Source organism: Amphiura filiformis, chromosome 19, assembly GCF_039555335.1.
Source record: "Amphiura filiformis chromosome 19, Afil_fr2py, whole genome shotgun sequence".
In the NCBI taxonomy this organism is placed as follows: domain Eukaryota; kingdom Metazoa; phylum Echinodermata; class Ophiuroidea; order Amphilepidida; family Amphiuridae; genus Amphiura; species Amphiura filiformis.
Window position 1 is genome coordinate 53397762 of NC_092646.1, and position 18339 is coordinate 53416100.

The 18339-nt window shown below is 37.8% G+C and overlaps 1 protein-coding gene across 5 annotated transcripts in view; it reads right to left on the reverse strand.

The window, feature by feature from the left end:
* The window catches only part of LOC140141480 (uncharacterized), a 30232-nt gene that overhangs the window by 6867 nt on the left and 5026 nt on the right, over positions 1–18339 (reverse strand). For 3 of the 5 annotated variants that reach the window (XM_072163358.1, XM_072163359.1, XM_072163360.1), the window contains exons 4-8: positions 15170–15277; positions 14361–14501; positions 13634–13801; positions 10925–11026; positions 4926–6237 (exon numbers count right to left, since the gene is read on the reverse strand). In XM_072163358.1, the coding sequence (XP_072019459.1) occupies positions 6178–6237; positions 10925–11026; positions 13634–13801; positions 14361–14501; positions 15170–15277 (579 nt within the window). In that variant the 3' untranslated portion in view covers positions 4926–6177. Of the gene's footprint in view, positions 1–4925; positions 6238–10924; positions 11027–13633; positions 13802–14360; positions 14502–15169; positions 15278–18339 lie in introns of those variants that run through there. The other 2 variants (XM_072163361.1, XM_072163362.1) reach the window with 2 other exon arrangements.

The window sequence follows — 18339 nt, forward strand, 5'->3', positions numbered from 1 at the left end:
TCCAAAAAAGCGTAAAAAAACCCATTTTTTGGCTCGCTACGCTCGCAAATTCTGAAATTTTCGGACTTTTTGTACACTTTTCCAGATTTGGGGGGGGTGCTCCGCACCCCCCCTGCGTACGGGCCTGGTTATAGGGGCCGGGAATCCCAATTACCGGTACTTCATTGAAATTTCAGTGATTCGAGACAAGTGGTTCATTAAGAAAATAGGTAGGGCCTACATCCTAGCGGTACCTCTTTTCTTAGGCCGTATAAAATTAATGTTTTGGTTCTCGTCCAGAGGATTTTCATGAATTGATGAGGGAGGGAGGTTTTTTTTTTTTTTTTTTTTTTTTTCCAATGTAAAATTAGCATTGTCAGTAGTTTTCGGTCTTCTCCAACAGTGCTTGAGGAAACGATGAGGCCTTTTTTTTTTTTTTTTTTCAAATGTGAGATTCTGAAGGATAAGCCCCACTAGAGTACCACAAAAAGACTTGAAAGTGATGCTTGTTCTCTAATAAACTTATTTATATGTATGAAAATTTCATAAATCATTCCAAAGTCTAAAAATTGAAAAATCTAAAAAAAAAAAAAAAAAAGAAATTGAGGAGGGAGGGGACGAGAACCAAAATATTAATTTTACACGGCCTAATATCATAAATAACGTACCGCTTGTCTATAGGCCTATATAGGCCTACAAAAGTTTTGTTACCAGTGTGTTATTATGTTTTGAGAAAAATGCAAAAATAGTCACAAATTTATCAAGGGGTGTAGTACCACCTTAAACTTGTTTGAATTGGTCAACCAGGTTATGGTCATGAAAACATTTTGAAGGAAAAACCACTACAGACTTTTTTAAATGTTGTCAAAATGATAATTTGTAAAATAGTTTTATGTAACCATTGTTGCAAAATATTACTTAAAAGGGCATTTCGTGATCCACAGCCTCATCCCCCCACTTTTCTCAAAAAAATTGAGATTTTGATATCACTGGAAACCTCTGGCTACATAATGTTTATACAAAATATTTCTTGCAGATTAATTCGTTGAGGAAAGATATCGTGAAATTTGAATTTCGTTCTGGTGCACCAGAACGAAATTACAACGCATTGTCTATGGGGCAGCAGGGGGGGGGCAGTGTAATACACATAATCATGCAGAACTCGCGAACGCAAAATCGGAATCAACTGAAATTTTGGGAATAGGTTTTTTCTTGGATATCTAATGAAAAATGACATAAATAGAGGATGCTAGGATCACGAAATACTCCTTTAAGTTAATTAATCGATAGCGACGTTTAGGCTTAAGGCCCATGAAAGTCAATTCCGAGTTTATCGTCCCTTTTTTTTCCCAGGTTGGTGAGGTGACTTTTTCATTTAGAGGTTAATAACTGCGCCTCGGTTATTTGGAGGGCATTGTGAAAAATCTAAACATTTTGCCTTTGGAACCGAGGAATATCCCGAGAGGCGTAGCCCCGAGGATATTCCGAGGTCCAAAGCAAAATGTTTAGATTTTTCACAATGCCCGACATATTACCGATGCAAAGTTATTAACCTCATTCATAACCGTCACTTTAATCTCTTCACCTTACAAAATAACACACAATTTTGCTCAAAAGTTTATAAAAATAGATGATTTTTACATCTTCCCTTGCCAAAAATCGATCAGGCTAAAACAGAACGACCAATAACAAAAGTGCGTATCACAATCTGTGCAAATATGGTAGCGCGCAATCCAAATACGGCAGCCAGCGCGCGCGCAGTTTGTTGGACGCACAATACCGCGCACGCAGAAGTCAATTGTGTGCGACATTGGAACAATTACGCATTTTGCGGTCAATTGTGAGATATTAATGACCTCGATTTGCGTTCGCGTTTTCGCAAATAATAAAATATGATTGGATCGCACGCATCGCGTTTATTAATGAGGTTATGAATTTTCATTATTTCATCAGATTTCATTATTGACCTAAAATGCGTGTTGATTTAAAGCCACACTCGTACATGATATTTATAAACATGTTTTTATATCGGTAGGGACTAGAAAAGTTAGAAAAGAGCCTGGTTTTGCTTCCAAGTTATGAATTTATATGTTTTACAAACAAAAATATATGTTTCCAATTGCTAAAACTGGTGAAAACACTGATACTTTGAAAATAATGAATTATTTTGGCATTTTTGAAAATTTGACGCGGGTGTTTTTGGTTTCCGAAAAGTGACGCGACGATAAACTCGGAATCGACTTTCACGCGCCTTTAGGCCTACTTTTTGTAAGATCCGAGAGCACATCGGCAGTGGCGTAGATTTCTTTTGACATGGGGGGGGGGGCTGGAAAAAATTCTTGAAGTATAGTGAATCTTTTGGCGCAAAATATGGCGCACAAGAGTAATAAATTCGCGCGAAGCGCACAAAAATGGGATATTTTTAGGCTAAAATGGCTCAATATGAGGTTATATTAGGTCAGAAACCCACATACAGGCGTCCCTATAATTTGGGGGATGATTGTATGGACCATACCCCTATCAAAATATAATTTTGGAGGGGGGATTTATCCCCAGCCCCCGGGATCTATGCCCATCAGACACAAATTGCATTCTGAAAAACGAGGAATGTCTTTCTGATATCAATTGATTTTTCGTGATGGCCTGGGCTAAGGGAAATTTTATGGCAAATTATTAAAAATTGATATTTTTGACATTCAACAGTCCTCAAAGTAAACGTTATAAATCTAATGATATGTACCAAGTGTTTGCAGTTGGGAGGAAAAGCTGAGCATCGTTTGAAAATTTTGATCTTTCGTATTGAAGATATAAGCTACATTTCCCCCTCCCAAAAAGAACTACATGTAAAATATTTTTTTTATAAGGCAGCCTTTCATGTAAACAACTATTTCACACACCTAGGGCACCACTACACTACCAGCAGTGTCGAAAACATCGATATTTATATTCCACTAAAGCAGATGCACATTCTAACACGATCTAAAATAAATAATAACTATTATTTGACCAGCATTGATTTTTGTAGATTCCTGTTAAAAAGGGTTTGTCTTTTTTTAAATGTCTACATTCGAAGTATATTCGATTGCCCTTCAAATTAGAGGTAATGACTAGAATATTACTCATATGCTTTTTAATGTTTGCATTCATTGGAATGATGCATTTATGCAGAATATACATATTAATATTAAGGGTATATCTGTTCTGTGAACATCTTTTATTGTTCAACATAATATAGTAACATTATATTTACTAACACATTTATAGCGTTCCTGCATACACAAAGTATAGGTCTATCCTGCTTTAAAGAAAAATCGTATTTTCAAAATGTATGGAGCACATGTACATCATTTATTGATATTTCATGGGCATATTTTATATAACGATTAACAATTAATTAATTACGGCTCATCACGCTTGAGAGGAGATCGAGAAATGGTGAGATGCAGTATATCAGTCCAGCTGTTGCACGGTATGTCGGCCTACACCAGAGCTACACGGTGTGTTAAACAAGTTTGGACCTTCAGATAAAGATAGTTGCACGAGTACGTGTGACGTCATTTTATTGACAAGTTCAGTAATAAATAAGCAGATAAATAAGAGTAACAATAAATTATTTTGTTTCAATGGGTCTTTTCTGAGACCATTCGCCCAAAAGGACCCCTCTCTCGTTCACCATCCATCACCGTCTCTTGCCATGATGTGGCCACTGCCATACTTCTATCCACCTAATATAATTCCCTGATGTTGTTGATGTCCTCTTCCAATGCTCCTTGAATGATCTGTTTTTCAATACTCTCCTATTTTCTCATTACATGATGAAAGTAAGTTTTTTTTTAAATCTCTGATGGTACCAGGTATGCAAATGGCTTTTTTGAAAACTGCCTAAAGTGTGCGAATTTGGTCTTAAAGGCCCAAAACATGCTGAAAAAATATAAATGTGTGAATTTGGACAACAAAACTGCCTGAATTCAGAAAAAAAACACCTGAAAATTCTCATGCCTGGAAGGTACTCCTAAGGCCTCGTATCCATAGGATGTTCCCATGTGGCGTGTGCCCTTGTTCGTGTTTACTTTTCCCGTGTGACCTGCGACACAGACAACGAACCTTTGTTTTGCTTAGTGGCCGTATCCATATAGGTTGTCTGTGTGGCAGGTCACATGGGAAAAAAGTAAACATGGAACAAGGCACACGCCCCAAGGAACAGCCTATGGATCTGAGGCCTTAGAATCAGGTTAGTTCAGGAACCTTTACTGTGGTGCCTTTCAAAAAAATCCGATTATAGTTGTTAAATAAGGTATGTCAACAAGAAAATAATTTGTCATCCCAATAAACATCATGTCTGACTTGCTTGGTTAAAAAAATAGTTTGCCACAGTTAACTAGAATCACATCTCTTCCCATTGTTCTCAACAGTTGTTTGTTCTGTCACCGGGTTCTGTCATTCCAGGATATTATGAGAAGTCGCAGAAGGCATCGATGTACTTCCAGGACTTGAATCCATAGATGGCAATGGCAAAAACTGTTGATAAGGAAATGTATTTTAAGCGCCTTGCTATAGAGGCCCTGCATGCTTTTATTGATTGGCTCCAAACAAAGGATTTGAACCGGTGTCCTTCACCGCAATCATGGCGCAGTGCAGTCCACTCAATCAAATGTTGTCATCAACCTATTTGATCGTATTGCATTTGTTATGTGTGTGAGACGAACTGTCACTGTAGATTGCAATCATGCATTTGTTGAATGCATTTGAGAAGTCCGCCATATTTACGGTATGATACGTCATATGCACAACCTCTATTACCAGTCTTCTAATTTCAGTGTTACTCTCATTTCTGATGTTAAAGAGAGATCCCAGATCCTGCAAACAAGATACTCTAACTTCCATTATGAAATAATGCTCCTGTTCATATTGAAGCCCATCTTTGTATTTTGTTTCACATGCATGTTTCCTCTTTACTACTATGAGGGTTGCATCATTTTGACTCCAATTACGTGTATTTGCCTATATTTTCAACAAAAATGTCACTTACGACATTCTTGCACTCATCTGACGATTATCATGCATGTTGGGTTTTTTTTTCATTCACTTTGACCATAATAATCCAAGAGAGCATTTTGCTTTATAACATAGAACTATTAAAATATCAAACAAACAGACAAAATTTAAGAAACTTCTCATTTTATTTATACCCTTTGATGAAGCAATAATCATTTTCTTCAGCAAACCAGGGACCATATAATCCATGACTTGCAGGCCGTCATCAACGACGCGGCTCAAAGATATAGTTCTCACTACTACTGGAAATATGTTGACAATCTCACATTCGTTGAGAACCATGCTTGCAGTGAGAAAGGCAACCTTCAGTCTGATCTTGATGACATCCTGGACTGGTCTAAAAGTAACCACCTGAAACTCAACCCTGACAAATGCCAAGCCATTCAAATTTGTTCCATGAGAAACAGACCTTCTCGTCCTAATCTGAATATAGGCCCTTCAATGCATTCTTTTGTTTCATCAGTCATCTTCATACAACAAAATCTTAAATGGAATGCCTAGACAGATCACATGTGCAAGAGTGCCAACAAACGCCTCTTCATGCTCTGTTCTCTGAAAAGTGTTGGGTTTACACTGACAGCTGACCACGTATGTAACCATAGACGTATTTAGTACATCCATGATGTAACCAACATAAACACTTGAATCATTGCATGTGTCCAAAAATTGGCCTGTTGAATCATTTTGGGAAGTGAAGTGGGCGTAGACGGGGGTGGGGGGGCACAACTTCTAAATGTATCAACGAGAATTATATTTTTGTTGAAGGAAGTTATGAATTGTTGACCCAATTCTTTTTGTCCAGTGCTGCGCTAAAGAATCTAAAAAGTAGGTTGGTTAGAAAGTAAAATTTTCCAAAAATTTTCTACATGCTTTTAGGTTTAAATTTGACCCTTTTAATCACGATAGAAATTAACTGAATTGTACAGAGTCTGTGAATCTTTTTCTAATGCTCCAATATAAACTCCTCAATAAAAGTTTTGAAAGTTTTTTTCAAGCATCTGTATCTAAAATTATTTGAAATTTCATACTGCTGTAGAAGGCCTAAGATATAAAACAGTTCTTTGTGACATTTGTAAACAGCAAATCTGTTTTCAATTTAATATTAAGTTACTTTAGTGTTTTTGTTTGAGTTGCTTCAGTGTTTTATACTTGAGTTACTTCAGTGTTTTCTGCTTCGGTTTTTTGCTTCTGCTTCTGTAATTGCTGAAATAAATCAGAACATAAGATACCATTTAACAAAATGATAAAATTCAGTAAAGAATAACACAAACCAAGAAGAAAGCATCCTGATATATGAAACCAACTCTATTGAAAAGGGATATAATCATTTGTGTCTTCCAGGAGTGACCCAGCATACTTTGGTATTATTTGTGTCTTCCAGGAGTGACCCAGCATACTTTGGTATTATTTGTGTCTTCCAGGAGTGACCCAGCATACTTTGGTATTATTTGTGTCTTCCAGGAGTGACCCAGCACACTTTGGTATTATTTGTGTCTTCCAGGAGTGACCCAGCATACTTTAGTATTATTTGTGTCTTCCAGGAGTGACCCAGCACACTTTGGTATTATTTGTGTCTTCCAGGAGTGACCCAGCATACTTTGGTATTATTTGTGTCTTCCAGGAGTGACCCAGCATACTTTGGTATTATTTGTGTCTTCCAGGAGTGACCCAGCATACTTTGGTATTATTTGTGTCTTCCAGGAGTGACCCAGCATACTTTGGTATTATTTGTGTCTTCCAGGAGTGACCCAGCACACTTTGGTATTATTTGTGTCTTCCAGGAGTGACCCAGCATACTTTGGTACTTATTTGTGTCTTCCAGGAGTGACCCAGCACACTTTGGTATTATTTGTGTCTTCCAGGAGTGACCCAGCATACTTTGCTATTATTTGTGTCTTCCAGGAGTGACCCAGCATACTTTGGTATTATTTGTGTCTTCCAGGAGTGACCCAGCATACTTTGTATTATTTGTGTCTTCCAGGAGTGACCCAGCACACTTTGGTATTATTTGTGTCTTCCAGGAGTGACCCAGCATACTTTGGTACTTATTTGTGTCTTCCAGGAGTGACCCAGCACACTTTGGTATTATTTGTGTCTTCCAGGAGTGACCCAGCATACTTTGCTATTATTTGTGTCTTCCAGGAGTGACCCAGCATACTTTGGTATTATTTGTGTCTTCCAGGAGTGACCCAGCACACTTTGGTATTATTTGTGTCTTCCAGGAGTGACCCAGCATACTTTGGTATTATTTGTGTCTTCCAGGAGTGACCCAGCATACTTTGGTATTATTTGTGTCTTCCAGGAGTGACCCAGCATACTTTGCTATTATTTGTGTCTTCCAGGAGTGACCCAGCACACTTTGGTATTATTTGTGTCTTCCAGGAGTGACCCAGCACACTTTGGTATTATTTGTGTCTTCCAGGAGTGACCCAGCATACTTTGGTATTATTTGTGTCTTCCAGGAGTGACCCAGCATACTTTGGTATTATTTGTGTCTTCCAGGAGTGACCCAGCATACTTTGGTATTATTTGTGTCTTCCAGGAGTGACCCAGCATACTTTGGTATTATTTGTGTCTTCCAGGAGTGACCCAGCACACTTTGGTATTATTTGTGTCTTCCAGGAGTGACCCAGCATACTTTGCTATTATTTGTGTCTTCCAGGAGTGACCCAGCAGACTTTGGTATTATTTGTGTCTTCCAGGAGTGACCCAGCACACTTTGGTATTATTTGTGTCTTCCAGGAGTGACCCAGCACACTTTGGTATTATTTGTGTCTTCCAGGAGTGACCCAGCATACTTTGCTATTATTTGTGTCTTCCAGGAGTGACCCAGCACACTTTGGTATTATTTGTGTCTTCCAGAAGTGACCCAGCATACTTTGGTATTATTCTCTTTTCCATCAGCAACCACTTCAAAGATGTGCTGTGGTTGAAGGGATATACCATTGTTAATAATAGGGGTGGTTTTCAAATCAGACAGTGAATTTTATCTGTATATTTGCCATTTAGTATAATCTTTTATGTGAAAATTGTCTTGCATGTGTGATTATTCTGTCATGAGAGGGATCTGTATAATTGTTCTCAATTTAAAAGCATTGGCAAAATCAGCTACAGTGTTTTACTCATATTGTTGCAGGGTCAGAATTTTGCCGAGAATTGATTCTCGCAAAGATTCTTGTGAACAGATTTGCGTGAATCAAAGTTGATTCTCGCAATTAAATGGTTGATAGTCTAGACAAGCAGCTTAATTTTGATGAGCTATCTCCTTCTATTCTCATCTTCTCTAATGACACCAATAGATGAGGGCTCCCATAGTGCAGCTATGCTTAAAAGTTTGGTTGCAATATGGTTTTGTTCACATGAGATCAAAAAGCCTTACATAATTGTTGGCGCACCCACCCCCAAATGACCGACAGACACACAACTTGTGATGCCATAATGTATTTTCCTACAGACAATCTAAAATGGTTCTAGAAAGCCTAGAATGAACCATTATGGGGTTTTTCATTGAACCCCTTTCTCTTGAGCTGTCCTGTATGTAAAACCCTGAGAACTTTTTTCCCAAGAGTGTACCTGGAGCTGTTCATAAACTAGTCTGCTATTTACTTGTTATATTTGAATTATTTCAATTATGCATGCAGCACTGTTGAAAACAAGCAAACCAATGTCTTTTTTGTTGACAAATTGTTTCTTGATTTATCATTACTGGTGGACACACAATAATTTGCCCAATAAAGACTTAGTCACCAGCCAGTTCCAAAAATTAAGTACAGGCCCTATGGAGAAACCAATTCTTTTATTGTCCATTGACCCATATGTGACACGATCTGGTCCATGGGGGCCAAATGAGGCATTTTGAAAATTGGGTTACTGTAATTATTACATTATACTAACAATAGGCTATCATTTACTGAAAACACTAAAGGTCTAGCCTAGACCTTTGGTGTTTTCAGTAAAGACCGTCTAGCATTCTTGGTTCTAAAGTTGTGAAGTTTTTTGATGTCCCCGTGGACCAGATCGTGTAATAGTAATCTGATTTTGGGATGTTTAGTTTCATCATTTCAGGTGAATGTATACACAGTGATTTGGAGAAGCTATGTACAAAGACAACTCCTTTTGTCAAAAATATTGAATATACAATGTACTCCATGGGCCTTCTCCTCAACAATGGTCACTGACCTTAGTCAATGGACTAAATCTACAGAACTTATCCATGGCAAATCATGGCAAACTCTTTGAGCTGTGTGAAGGATCAAGAATATTTCTAAGTTATTGTTGGGGCAACTATCGAATGACCACCGAGTAATGTGAAGAATGGTGTTACATGAACATTATATTTTTGTCCCACCTGGCAAGCAAGAATTTGATTTGCTTTTGTTACGTAAGTCACCTGGCAGATACATACAGTACAAATGACTAACATTTATGGTTCAGATAGCCACATGTGCACAGTATTTTCTGTGGAAGCACATCAGACACACCAAATAGCATTCTGAAAATGAGGAATGTCCTGATGATACGAGGGCCGGTCAAAAAGTTCGTAGAACTCGGTATGCTACTTTGTCGCACGGTATTGAATTTGGTCTCATTTGAAAGCTTGTTCCTTCAAAACATTACTGCAAACATATTATATTTTTGCATCACTGTATATGGGCAGGACACTCTTCAGAGGAAGCCTACCTCCATGAATTCACAGGTACTACCAGAAGTGAATACAGGGTCATCATGGAAATTTCTCCCGACGGTGGTGAAAACTCAAATAAACTTTGGCAATGTACAGTTGGTGTAAATGGTAATGAAGTCCTTGGTATTCAACAGCAACGAAATGGTTCTTAGAGTTCAAGAATTGAATGAGCGTCCTTGAAGATCAACCAAGGTCCAAAAGACTTGCTGACGTCACCACTAATGATATATGTGCTGGTACAGTGGCATTGATAATGAATAAAGAGCCAAATAAGAAAGATGAGATAGCCACAAAATATGACAACTCTGATGAATGTGTTTTCAATATTAATCCATTAACATTTGGATATTCCAGGGTGTCTTCTAGATGGGGTCCCGGAATCTTCATGTACAAAATTGATACCAGTTGACATATTCAGGTCCACACCTTCTATACACTTAGAATGAGGACCAAGGCAAGTTTAATCTATATGTGGCTAAAGGTGTTGAGGCATACATTAATCACTAGAATTATGGGTGAATTTAGTGGAAGCACTTGGATCTCACACCCCTAAGAAGATCATCACTCGGTCACCGTAGTGCAAGGTCTTCATCGCCGTTTCTGAGTTCCAGGGATAGTCTTGATGACAGATCATTTGCCAAATGAAAGTACAATCATAGGCATATATCATACAATTTTGATAGCAAAATTGAGGCAAGCCATCATGTGAAGAAGGTTGATGGTAGGAATGTGGCTATTTTCGGATTGTGTCCTGTACGCTATTCTTAGTTTGTCAAGCTGTCATTCTCGGCAGAGGGTCAGTTAATTAAAGTAACCATATTGTGGTTCAGGCATGGCCTCCAGTTAGTGAAACCTATTTTTGAATTTTAAGTCATACCTTCATAATATCAGGTTTGCTGGTGATCAATGCTGGTGAGCCTTCACTGAAGAGTGGCTCAAGGAGCTATCGGAAGACTTCCATTTGGTTGACATAGAAGGTTTCAAGAAAATTTGCGACGGGCACATTAAGGTATGTAGTGACCATGCTCAAGAGAGAGATAGAAAGAATGTGGCTAGTACTCTTTCAAGTACCTTGTTCTACGAACTTATTGACCGCCCCTCGTATCCAAGACCTTAAGACAATAATGTACTATTTCAGACAAATTTTGATTTTTTTAAAGTTAAAACTACCCTGAAACAGCCTTGCATGTTTACGGTTTTACATACATTTTTGTGGTACTGTCTTGACATATGATGACGCAGCATATCAACATTCTGGAAGTGGAAGTTGCACAATTCACACTTTGGCGCTTTCTTTCCTCTGGTAACCTACAAGCAAGAAGAACATCACTGGCATGACAAAATCACTTTACAAATAAAATCCATTCTTTAATTGCCCCAATTCAAATTGCCCCTACCATCTGCAAGCATCATACACAAGCAGCAAGCTTCAACATAAGCAGGCACCCAGGAGCCATTTACCCACTGGTCATAGCATTTTGGCTCCTGGTCCACACCATAATCATATGAACCAGTCTCTACTTTTTTTCTTCAAATAGAGCCTGGTAGTTAAAGCAGGCTTTGTATTTAATGTGTACAATTGAAATTTAAATGACTCTTAGCTCTTTAAAAATGGCTCCTGGTTCACTAGATAATCACAGGACCGGGAGCTGTTTTTTCCAAGTGTGGGGCTCCTGGTCCAGATCTGCTTATTTTCAGGCTTGACAAGCAAGGAATACTTCTGAATCATTGCACTCTGGGCAAAATACAATACTCAAGATTTCCTTCATGTCTGGAAAAACAAATCAATGATAATTAAAATATCACAGGGAGCTTACTATAGACTGGTTCTATTTTGGGAAATCATATTCATAAGTTTGCATAAAAGCTGGCAACCGGGTTAGTTTTGTTATTTTGGGTACACAGAATTTGAATCTGTTGTCTGCCAGGCAGAGACAGTGAACCTCAACCCCCCCCATGGCCCCACAGGATCATAAAGGGGCAAAAACTTATTCTTATTCCAATAACACTTTTAAATTACAATGTATGTCAAATTATTTGTCTGGTCCCATGGATCCCAAAAATGTAAGGTAAAAGGTGAATTTGCTTGTTGTACATGGGTCTTTGATTTGATTTGTTCAGGTTTGACAACCCTGGATAACCCAAGAAAGCCTCTATTGAAGCTGATTTCAATTGGGGTCCATTTGAACACCGGGACGGGTTGGGAACAGTCAGGGGTTAACACCCTACTCTTTTCTAAACTGGCTGCGAAATACATGTACAGGTATGGCTCTCTGCACATGGGACCAACGGCTTAACATACCCTCCGAAGGACGGAGTACTTTCATGATTCATTTACCCAATTCTAAATGAACCATGGGGAGAGCGGAAGTCTGAATTTAATCTACAGAAGTTGCCAATTAATTTCAGACTTTTTTTTCCAAGTCAATATCCTAGCAAATCGCCACCACCGGGAATTGAACCCGGGACCTCATGCACATTCTCTCTCGCCACACTCTCGGTCAAAAGTCAAAGTTGCTCAAATTTCCATAAAGTTATGACAAATTGTTCGTCTAGCTTGGAGGTTTAAGAAAAATAAATGGCAAATAATATACAAATATTAACTGTCTATGAGTGTGATGGTCGAAATATAATCACGAGGTGAAAGATGGATTGTTCCATTCCACGAGCCAGAACGGCGAGTGGAATGGAACAATACATCTTTCACCTTGTGATTATATTTCGACCATTACACGAATTTAAGACAGTTCTGTAAAAAAAACACCTTAATGACGAAAAATGACAAACATTTCATTGTTTCGTTCCATACTATCACATTGTGAAAAACCAAGTAGCTGAGAAAATATTGTAACAGATGACCCCATGTTGATTTTGGCTAAATAAGCTATATTTCTGATGCAAAAGGTCCAAATAAATAGCACTTGATATCTGCCATCTTGGAGAAATTTGGTGTGCTGAAAATGCAACTGAATATGGGATATGTCCTTTTCATTGTTGAAGCAAATGTATGTAAATTTTAGGCTGAGCATGTGTTTGGTATGTGTACTCAAAATACAACTGTCAATTAAACTGCTGATGTGTCAATTAAACTTCCTGAAGTGACTTCATTTTATACATGGATTGAATATGAGTGTCATGGCATGGCCCTGTTCTTAATAGGACCAGGTGAATAATTTGATGTTTTTGAGTGAATGCTTGTTCAGCATATCTGAATTAACTAAAATAAGTTGGGTGACAACTTTTGCGCAAACTTGCCGAATGATGCCAAAATAACATATCCAAAATAGAAGCAGTCTAGTATGGCCAGTGGAATCATGTGATGATTCAATTGTATAATGTATATACAATGGGTGCGATACTGCAGGAAGGTCAGAGTTCAAAAGGAGATGTGCTAGCAATAGCCTCAACATAAAATGTCCCAAATTTTCTCAAAATATCAAGAGCTATCTCCAGAACCAATGAACCAATACTAGGCTTGTTTGTAGTCATTTTAATGCAATTTTCATGCTGATTCCAAATATGTGAAATGATCAAGGGGAATGAGTCACATGTCGACCCTGGTCGACCCTGGTCGAAAATGAGTTTTACTTAAGTTTCTAAAGAGAACATTTAGAGCTTTCAGAAACTGAAAACCCCATGTTGATATGACTTTTCTTTGTGAAGTTACGTCAGTTTATCAATTGCTGAAAACAATATAAAACAAAAGAATTTTAACAATGTATTTACCAATATCTGAAAATCAATATTGGCGACATCCGACTCATTTCCCTTGATCGTGTCACATATGGTCATGATTTACAATTCTGAAATTTTTGAATTTTTCAAACATATTTGAAACTTGTCGTCTGCATTCTAACACCCATGTCGAGAGTTAGTTAAAGTTGTCCATTGTTGAAACCTCCCATATATCCTTACCTTGTGTTCCTCAGATTTGCAGTGCTGGTTTCTTGAGCCTTCATAATGCTTCATACACCTTTCACAAAAACCAGCTTTGCGAACGTCAGCAGCATTATTCTGGACACCATCATTCATTGCTGTTATCATACTTTCAGAATGTATCACAGTGCCCTCTTCAGAGTCCTGCTGAAGATAGATCAAAGAAACCTAAGTTGTGATAAAATAATTTTAGTCAACCACAAAAATGTGTGGATGACTCATGGGTGGGTACAAAGAAGACCAACATATGGGGAGGGGGATGACCCATGGGTGGGTACAAAGAAGACCAACATATGGGATGACCCATGGGTGGGTACAAAGAAGACCAACAAATGGGGAAGGGGATGACCCATGGGTGGGTACAAAGAAGACCAACATATGGGGAGGGGGATGACCCATGGGTGGGTACAAAGAAGACCAACATATGGGGAGGGGGATGACCCATGGGTGGGTACAAAGAAGACCAACATATGGGGAGGGGGATGACCCATGGGTGGGTGCAAAGAAGAAGACCCTTATATCAGTGGTTTTTTTTTATGATTTCTTGATGTGTTCTCAAAATTCCTTAAGTGGATGTAAGGGGTTTTGCAACAAAGCTCTTTAATTGTTGACTCAAATTTTGTTCATCAGGGTCTGTTGTAGTATACAAATCCCCTCCCACTGGCTATGCCACTGGTATAAACCTCAACAATGTTGTTTATCATACCTCCCTGTGTTGAGGTGATACTGGTGTCGTTACTAGATGTTGCTGTTGTAGATACTTAATAAGGAACATGTTACCTATTGTAGTTCCTGCTTTGGCAATATTGTCATGATGTTGCGACACTTTCATATGATAACTGTAGCTCTGCAATAACAAAATAAATAGATTTCCATTTGTTAGATTTCCATTTTGTTACTTGCTTTGTATTGCAGTACATATGTGACACGATCTGGTCCATGGGGGACAAAGGCGGCAAATTTGAAACTGGAGATAAAGGTAAAAATATGGAGTAAAAAAACAATAAAATACATAAGAAAATAGACATCAAAAATCTTCATAACTCTAGAACCAAGTATGCTAGACCTTTAGTGTTTTCAGTAAATGATAGCGTATTGTATGTACAATGTAATAATTATAGTAACTCAATTTTCAAAAATGCCTCACAATGCTTCACAACTGAGGGCACAGTATTAAAGTAAACATTGTTTCAGTGCATTTCAATGGCTCTTCTGTGTCTTGCATTTTCCAAATGCTGTGTGACGATGAATGAATATAGTGTGGACTTATCACTGGTTGCGTCTGTCCCAGTGATTATAGGCATCAACTTCTCAACATCTTGCCACCGTCTTGCTCTGTGGTTTGTCATTGATTGTCCAAAATCTGTATACTGGTGTTTATTGTAGTACTTATTTGAGTTTATTCACCATGAGTAATTTGCGGATCAGTTAATATAACTGAGGGATAGCGATCCTACAAGACTGTGAGATGTTACTATTTACGATGAGAATGTGATATGATGATAGTTACTCTACCTGATAGTTGTTACAATCTCTCATACACACATAGCAGATCCAATTAACCATTGCCCCTCGACTTGTGTGGATGAACTTCTCCATCCCTACTTGACAAAGTAGTTCCCACTGAAATCAAGTCAAAGTATCAAATGTATCATCTTTCTAGGAAAGTCAGGAAAATTATCTCAATTCAGCATCGAAGTGGTTACGTAATTCTCTTGGTTACCGGATCACGCTATTTTGGTATGCTTTTGAGTGCCATATACTTTGTGTGGTCATTGTTTTGATCATGGTTTATTACTCAAGCGTGTGATCCCGTTGACATAGTAACATTACGTAACTTTGATACTGAATTGTGAAACTTCGTATGAGCTGAAAAATACTATGAGGCGGATTTAACGGAAAGGGCTCTCAGCAACATAGCCAAGCTTTCAGAGAGGCTGATTCAGGGTTGCAAGCAACAGGTGAAATGAAGGTGATATACCCCCGGGGACATACCCCAGCCTATTCATTGGGAGTCCCACTTTCAAATCCACTTATTTGCTGTAGAAGTGACGTAATAATCAATTTAACTACCATAGCAATAGATGAATACAATTTTTGACTATATTGCCCTGCACTACAACGTTCACACGGTACCTATGCATTTAACCATTGAACCATGTCATGTGGGTCACTTGCACCTGTAAGATTAGTATCTTTGAAAAGAGCAGTATTGTATTCAATCTCTGTTTGCAGACATACACAGGTGATGATTGCAACCTGCTTGTAGTGCAGGGAAATATTGTCAAAATTGTATTCATCTATTGCTATGGTAGTTAATCCAATTAATTACGTCACTTCTATAGCGAATAGCTGTGTGTTAAATTGGCCAAATCCTTGTTACACATTAAGCATGCTACATGTACTAACCATCCAGTGCACTTAGCATGTATTGTTTTGCACAATGTCCTATGCACGCACTTGAGGTAGTGTCCATATTACACGGGACTACGCTTTACAAGGATTTGGCAAACATTTTAGGCAGTGTAACATTTTCAGGCTTCCAATCATGACACATTCGATTCTCATCAACCTGTGTCTTACCTATGCGTATGTTGCAAAATGGGAGAGGATATTCATGCACGTATTTTGGGGGGCTTTAGGCGCCAGCCCGGGGTCAAAAGGCGGCAAAAATGAAGGCGGCGGCGGAAGAAGAAGGGCGGCAAAAACAGGGGCGACAAAGCGAATTAGCAAATAAAAAAGGCGCACAAAATTGAAAAAGCATAACATTTTTTGAAAAAAAGGTTGCTTTTACGGCGCCAGCGCCTAAAATCCTTTTTTTTTTTTTTTTTTTTTGCTCTTCACTTTTTCAAGCGACCGTGAAAAAATTGGGTCAACCTTTTCGGGCTGTTAAAGAAGGGGCGACAAAATTGTTTCTTCTTCAGCCCCCCCGGGTTGGGGCGGCCACGGTACGCCACTGATATTAAGCTTACATTTGTCAAATTTGCATACCTTTATGGATATTTTTCAAAATGTATTCCCACAACCATATTTGTTGTATTTTGCTATGCAATGATTGAATGATGACCTAAATATAATAAATGAAAACAAAAAATGTATGAACTAAGTTTTGAAGAATTTAAGCACCACAATTCTAGCTATTTTTTCCATGGAAGCCGGTAGTAAAATTTGGGAAAAACTCTATATTAAACTAATCCCTTTATTTATTTGTTCTATCATACCTAGGTATGCTTAATATTTTCACCCAGGGCTGTTACTGTATAAATATGTATGTGACATGATCAAGGGGAATGAGTCAGATGTCGCTATTTAGGGGGCGGTCACTATTTACGCCAGGGGGGGGGATGGAGGATTTTCCAACTTTTCCCTCAAATTTTTTCATGTTCCCCCTGTTGGCTTCAGAAAAAAATTCAGGTTCCCCCCATCGATCAGGTAAAAAAATTCAGGTTCCCCCCTCCCTAACAAAAACAATACTACGGTCTTCATGTATTTTTACTTTGTACTTTTATTGTCTCTCTTTTAAAATAATGAAATGCACTTGTGCAAGTCGATGAATGGATTGTAGACTTAGAGAAGAAAAAAGACTCACAAAAAACAAAGGGGAAAAAAAAGTCAACACATTGACAAACTACTTTGCTTCGACATGTAAACAAAATGAACATGAATCATGCTCAGATTCAGAAAGTTCAGATTCAGAAAGCTCAGCCTCAGATACAGACTCAAGTAGCAATTGAGAAAGGTTATAAAAATAGTTAACAATTTTTGTGACATCCTATAACATCATAGGCCTACTTGGGTAAAAATTGCTATTTAAAAATGGTCATAATCATCTTTATTATAAAGCAATTGTCTAGGATCAGGACTTTTTCCACCACAAAAATGGTTAGTTTTCAAGATATTGATGAAAACTGTCAAAATTTAGATTTGTTGATAAAACAATTTAAATTTTGCTTCTTTTTTGGCCGATTAAGGCCAACTTAAATTAATTGTTTGTCTCAAAGCCCACCTATTTTTCAAAAACTTTATTGTGTTTTTTTTTTAAAGATTTTTTTCAAATGTTTTTTCAATTAATGTCAAAAGGCAAAAGCGTTTGGGTAAATTTTCAGTATTTTGGGATGTTTGTAAAATAAAATTAAGAAAATTAAAAAGAAAACTTGGATTTGTGGGATATCGAATGCGTGTCCATTTGCTAAATGCGCTGTGGGGCTTTGAGACAAACATTTTTTAATTTGGCCTAATTGGAAAAATCATTGGTTTTTGTGTGAAATTTGATGACGGAAATTGAGTCTAACACTCTTGCCCTTTCCAAAAATGTATGATTTGAGTACATAACTTTGAAAGGTAAAACTTGACAGCATTTTGTATTTTTCACAAAATTTAGGTTTGACGTACCCCATGCCCCAGCAAAAAGTAATTTACAAGCCAAGAAAAGTAGTGGGATCTGTCCTTTTGTCAAGATTAAAATTTGAATAGTAATAATTATATTTGTCTTCATATACTGGTTAAAAATTCAATTTACTTTTGGATCATATCAATAATACACATTTTTCATTCAAGAAAAGAGTTTAGAATTGTGGGTTAGTACATTGATACTTTTGTATATGATTAATATTTTCCTGGGTTAGTCAGGCTGTAAGACTTTTTCTCCGTCTGCTTTCAGATTTGCACATACATTTTGTATTTTG